The sequence below is a fragment of the Rhincodon typus genome, chromosome 13, assembly GCF_021869965.1.
Source record: "Rhincodon typus isolate 14 chromosome 13, sRhiTyp1.1, whole genome shotgun sequence".
NCBI lineage: Eukaryota > Metazoa > Chordata > Chondrichthyes > Orectolobiformes > Rhincodontidae > Rhincodon > Rhincodon typus.
Window position 1 is genome coordinate 46,708,162 of NC_063344.1, and position 6,000 is coordinate 46,714,161.

Here is a 6,000-nt window from a genome sequence, read left to right on the forward strand (position 1 = left end):
GGCTGGTGTCCTAGTGAATTGTATAATTACGGTTATAGTAGAGGCTTTGAACTAATTCGGTGTGGTGAGGGTGGCTTAAATTGAAGGGAAATTTAAAGATTCAAGAAAAGGATTTTTATTTCCTCTGGATTATAAGCTTCATAAAGTCAGGAATGAGAGACAAGCCAAGTGAGTATATAGTTCGGGAAATATGGCAATGTGGGATTTCATTGCAGAAGGGAAGTGGTGTTTTTTTTAACTTTAGTAAAATAGGTTTTTAGAAATCAACCTGTTCAGAGATATTATTACACACGTCTTGAGCAGATGGGACTTGAACTCGGGTGTCTCAGTCCTGGATCAGAGACACTATCCTCTGACCACAAGAGGGCCCCTGATCAGGTGCTTTTTCCTTGCTTTGTCTTTGGCTCATAATTTGTAAGATATCTCAATAGGATAATTGAAGCCCAGGTTCAGGGGCCCAGCACAAGAGTAACATCACAGATAAACTGTAAGTTCATTTAACTGGTGAGAGCTGCTAATTTAATTTAACTATCTATTATAGGTTACTTTCAGATTGAAGGTAAATAGGGGAAATGTTTACAGGCTACAAGTAAAAGAACAGTAAGAAATTTTTAAAAATTAAAGAACTAAGTCATTAAAATAGAAGTGCCAAGCCAGGTGACATGTTGTAACTGCGTGATGTGGAAGCTGGTGGACTCCATTGTGATTCGTAATGACCACATCTGTAGTAAGTGTTGGTTGATTTAGGAACTCTGTTTCAGAGTCTGAACTTCGAACACTGTGATATATCAGGGACAGGAGAGTTACCTGGATGCTGTGTTTCAGGGGACAGTATCACTCCTTAAATTAACTGCTTCAAATTCAGTTAGTGGTCACGGACAGGAAGATGTGACGAGAAGCGAGGCAGATAGACGAATCTAGGAGGTATAGCTGAAGGACCCTCAGCCGTTGAGTTTGTCTAACAGATTTGAGATTCTTGCTCCCTGTGTGGATGAATGTGGTGGTCTGTAGGGAGGATGAACAAACTGACCATAGCACTGTGGTACAGGGAGCTATTTGGGAAGGGGGATAAAAGAGAAATGTATTTGTAATCAAGGATAGTATAGTCAGGGGAATAGAAAATGTTGATATTATGTCCACTTTTGCCTAAAATTTGCAGTGTCTGGGAGATAAATGTTATGAGGATCTGGCACAAAAGCATTGAGACCTGGGCAGCTCAGCCACAATCTTTTTCAATGGGGCAAGCATGAGGGGCCAAATGGCTGTCTCCTATTTCTTGCATTCTTGTGCTGTCTCCACAGATGCTTCTAGTCCTACTGAATTTCTCTAGCACACCCTGTTTTTATTTCATTGCACAATCCAGTTGCTGAAAACACCCCAACTTGTGAATATAGGAATGATTGCAGCTGTAAGTTTAAAGAGGGCACAAAATAGGGAAACTGGTTACTTTGTTTCATTATACTCACTGGAAGAACAGATTTCCAACCCCAATCACATGCATTCCCACCCCTGTGGATCATTGCAATATAATTCTCAAATGGCAAACAAAGTCTTCCTAGTTACACTGAAAATACTGGTTTGCTTTAATTTTGTGGCCCCAGATGGTTGGAAGGTAATGCTTTTAGCACTTGTGTGTTTTGATGGATGAAACCTAAATTACGCATACTCCATCTGCAGATATTCTATTTGTATTTTCTTGAGCATCAATACAGATATTTGTGGCGTTCCGGTGTCCTACAATCTGTAAGGACAAACATAAAATTAAGTGGAATCCTCCTTCTTTGTATGTTTTAAGGATGCCTTTGTAAGGTGTTAGCTTATGAAGAATTTTATTCCTAACTCTGAGTCATACCACACGTGAACCACCCTCTGTATAAAATATTTGTGCCTCATGTCTTTTTTAAATCTTACTCCCCTCTCCTTAAAAATATACTCCCTAATCTTTGAAATCCACTATCTTAGGGAAAAGACAACCATCATTAACTCTATGTACACCCCCCATTAGTTTGTAAACTTCCATCAGGTTGCCTCTCAATCTCCTGTGCTCGAGTGAAAAAAGTCCCAGCCTATCCAGCCTCTCCTTATAATTTAAGCATTCCATACTTGACAACGTCCTGATAAATCTCTTCTTAACCCTCTCCAGCTTAATAATATCCTTCCTATAACTGGGCGAACAGAACTGGACCCCGTATCCCAGAAGAGGCCTCAGCAATGCCCTGTACAACCTGAACATGACTTCCCAACTCTTGTGATCAAAGGATTGAGCAATGAGGAAAAAAGCATGCCAAATGCCTTTTTAACCACCCTGTCTATATGTAGAAACTTCAAAGAATAATGTACTTGCACTCCTAGGTCCCTCTGTTCTATGTGCAACTTCTTATAGATTCATTGAGGTACACTTGTACAGCGCTGAAACAGACCTTTCGGTCCAACTTGTCTGTGCCAACCAGAGATCCTAAATCTAGTCCCATTTGCCAGCATTTGACCCACATCCCTCTTAAACCTTTCCCACTCATGTACCCATCCAGATGCCTTTTAAATGTTGCAATTGTACCTGCCTCCACCACTTCCTCTGGCAGCTCATTATTGGCACAAATCACCCTCTGTGTGGAAAAAGTTCCCCCTTGGGTCCCTTTTAAATCTTTCCCCTCTCTCCTTAAACCTATGCCCTCTAGTTTTGGACTCCCCTACCTTGGGGAAAGGACCTTGACTAATAACTCTATCCATGCCCCTCATGATTTTATAAACTTCTAGAAGATCACACTTCAGCCTCCAACACTCCAGAGAAAATAGTCCCAGCCTATTCAGCCTCTACCTGCAGCTCAAAACCTCCAATCCCAGCAACATCCTTGTAAATCTTTTTTCTGCATCCTTTCAAGTTGAACAACATCTTTCATACAACAGGGAGACCAGACTTGAAAGAAGTCTTCCAAAAGTGGCGTAACCAATGTCCTGTATAGCTGCAACATGACATCCTAACTCCTATACTCAATGCACTGACCAATAAAGGCAAGCATACCAATCACCACCTTCACTATGCTGTCTACCTGTAACTCCACTTTCAAGGATCTCTGAACCTGCATCCCAAGGTCTCCTTGCTTGACAACACTTCCTTGGGTTGCTACCATTAAGTGTGTAAGTCCTGTCCTGATTTGCCTTGCATTGCCAAAATGCAGCACCGCACATTTATCTAAATTAAACTCCATCTGCCACTCCTTGGGCTGCCTGATCGCAGCTGCATTATACTCTGAGATAACCTGCTTCACTGTCCACTGCACCACCAATTTTGGTGTCATCTGCACACTTTTATGTACTTAAATATTTTAGTATTCAATTGTAATAGTGTAGTGAGTATAAATCTAGGGGTATTTTTTAGACAGCTTTATCATTGCAGTATGTGAACTGAAAAGTTCCAAAGTACTTGGCGCGAAAAGAAGAATTTTCTTTTGAAGTAATAGCTATATAACTGCTATATAATCTTGGAGGATAGTACCTTTCTGAATTGAAAATAAGCAAGTGCTTTCTATCCTTTCTAGGATGAAAAGGAACTTGAAAAAATAATCCAGTCTGAAGCTCAAATCAGAAATAATGTTTACGAACTACGACAAAAAGTTGAAGAAGCAAAGAGTTCCCTTACAGTAAATCGCAGCCGGGGTAGAGTTTTGGAGGCAGTCATGCAACAGAAGAATACTGGTAAAATTCCTGGAATCTATGGAAGACTAGTAAGGAGATTTTGTTTCCAGTATTTGCAAAAGAACCCAATCTTGTTCTTTGGGGGATTGACTTGTATGATTTTAATGTGAAATGTTTGTATTGTTTTAGGGTGATTTGGGTGCTATTGAGGAAAAGTATGATGTTGCCATTTCCTCCAGTTGTGGTGCCCTGGATAACATTGTTGTGGACACAATTGATACTGCTCAAGAATGTGTTAAATTTCTGAAGAAACAAAATATTGGAGTAGCAACTTTTATTTGCTTAGATAAGGTATGCTGAATGGTGTAAATTACAGTCATAAATTTATTTTGATTATTTTAACAATTATTTGAACTTTGCCATTGTTGCAGTCAGATGACTTCTTTTTTAAATGCTCTCAAGATGAAAGTTTGGGAGAGAAACATGGGCAAGATCCAAACTCCAGAAAAAGTTCCCCGTCTCTTTGATATGGTCAAAATAAAGGATGCGGCTATTCGTCCTGCATTTTACTTTGCACTTCGTGACACACTTGTTGCTAAGGATCTAGAACAGGCAACACGCGTCGCATTCCAGAAGGACAAGCGCTGGAGAGTGGTGACCATTGAGGGACAGATAATAGAGCAATCAGGTATGGAAAGTGTTTGAAAATGTATGATTTACTCTAATCCATTTGAAGGGTCTGTTGTCTGATGAATTTGGTCTACATTTTGAGATCTACATCTTAAACTTGATTTCAGTTGTTTGTTTTGCGGTCTGTTAATTTAAGCAAGAACCTGGTAATTATGGTATTTTTACCTGGAAAAATGTGCATCTTTTCAGAAGTCAAAAAGTTCTTTGACATAATTGTAACTGATTTCCTTTCAAAACCTTAGTGCTGTTGGTTGCCATCTGCATTTCAAGTGATAGACAGACATATTTAAAAAGACAATTACAGGCATTTGCTATTGGTGAATTAAGTTTCCATGCTGCAATCAAAAATTTACAAACTCAGACAATTTGCATATTTCCACACTGCACTGGCTGCTAACTTATTTATGTAGTTCAGAGTTTGTGACCTGTTAGAGAAAGCACAGCTTCAACCCAAATGCATCTTGGCAGAATAAATTTGTATTATATGCTCCACTTGTCGTTACAAAACAATTTTGATCTCCCACAGAGTTGGATTATTGCTAGGATAATTTTGTACACCATTTTGGCAAAGGAAATACTAACGTATGTGGGCTGGATTAATATGGAAAGGAAGAGCTTGAATTTCTCCATTTTTCAGAGGATGCAAATGTTTTCCTAGCCCAGGAAACAACTGCATAAATGCTCAGCTAAATCAAGCAAATTTAGGAAGACAAATGGTAGCCTAGTTTTAGAGAGCCAGGTGGTATGTTGCTAAAGGAATTTCACAGATAAAAGGGTTGGAAATTCATGGTGTATGACTTGTCTGCATAATAACCTATTTTATGGAGGTCAATGTAAGTCCTAGGCCAGAAACAAACAAGCAGCCAAGAGGTACTGAGATAACAAGGTGTAGAGCTGGATGAACACAGCAGGCCGAGCAGGAACGCTGACGTTTCGGGTCTAGACCCAAGAAGGGTCTAGTTTTTTAAACAGTAAACTAAATTGTCCCTTTTGGAGATGACCTTCATTCTGGGCAATCAGGTTTTTCTCTGGATGGTGTGTGCTAAAGCAAGCATTGGACCAATCAGCATTTACTAGCTAATGTCTGTTTTGTGTAGTCACTTGAATGCTGGAGAAATGGGATGCAATATTTTATTCAAGCCATCATTACATTGTGGTGTGACCGTTTTGTTCAATTTGTTTGAACACCCAAATTCGATTCTGGGCAAATTTGATTTTCTTTTTTTTTTGTTGTTTTTTTGTTTTGTTTTCCTACTATGTTTTGACCTGATAACAAAAGTGGGAGAGTTACCCATTTGCTATCCAGATCTTTCTGCCTAAATCCTACCAGTTGTGCATCTCCTCTTTTCAACCCAGAATTGACTAAGATTGTTTTCAGGAATGTGTTGAATGTTTAAGGATCATTCAGCAACGATCTTTCCAACAGTGAAAAACAGATTCATGAAAGAATTAAAATTTACTTCCCTGTCCTTTTGAGAGATAGACAACGAATGCATCTTTGAACACTTTGGAATCTAATGATCGTAACATAGATCAAAAGGGTTATTTGAGGCAGATGGCTAAAAAGTTGCTGGAATATATCTCTGCTGAGAATTATGAAATATCTCCTTAAATGAGTGTAGCTGTTTCTCTACTGCTCTGTGTTTTAACTTATCTTCCCAGTTCAATAAAGCAAAC

General features: G+C 39.1%; 1 protein-coding gene across 1 annotated transcript in view; it reads left to right on the forward strand.

Moving 5' to 3' along the window:
- Positions 1 to 6,000, forward strand: part of LOC109912642 (structural maintenance of chromosomes protein 4) — a 72,659-nt gene that overhangs the window by 22,315 nt on the left and 44,344 nt on the right. Inside the window, 3 exon segments of the mRNA XM_048604112.1 lie at positions 3,537 to 3,722; positions 3,823 to 3,984; positions 4,096 to 4,321. Coding sequence (XP_048460069.1) covers positions 3,537 to 3,722; positions 3,823 to 3,984; positions 4,096 to 4,321 — 574 coding nt within the window.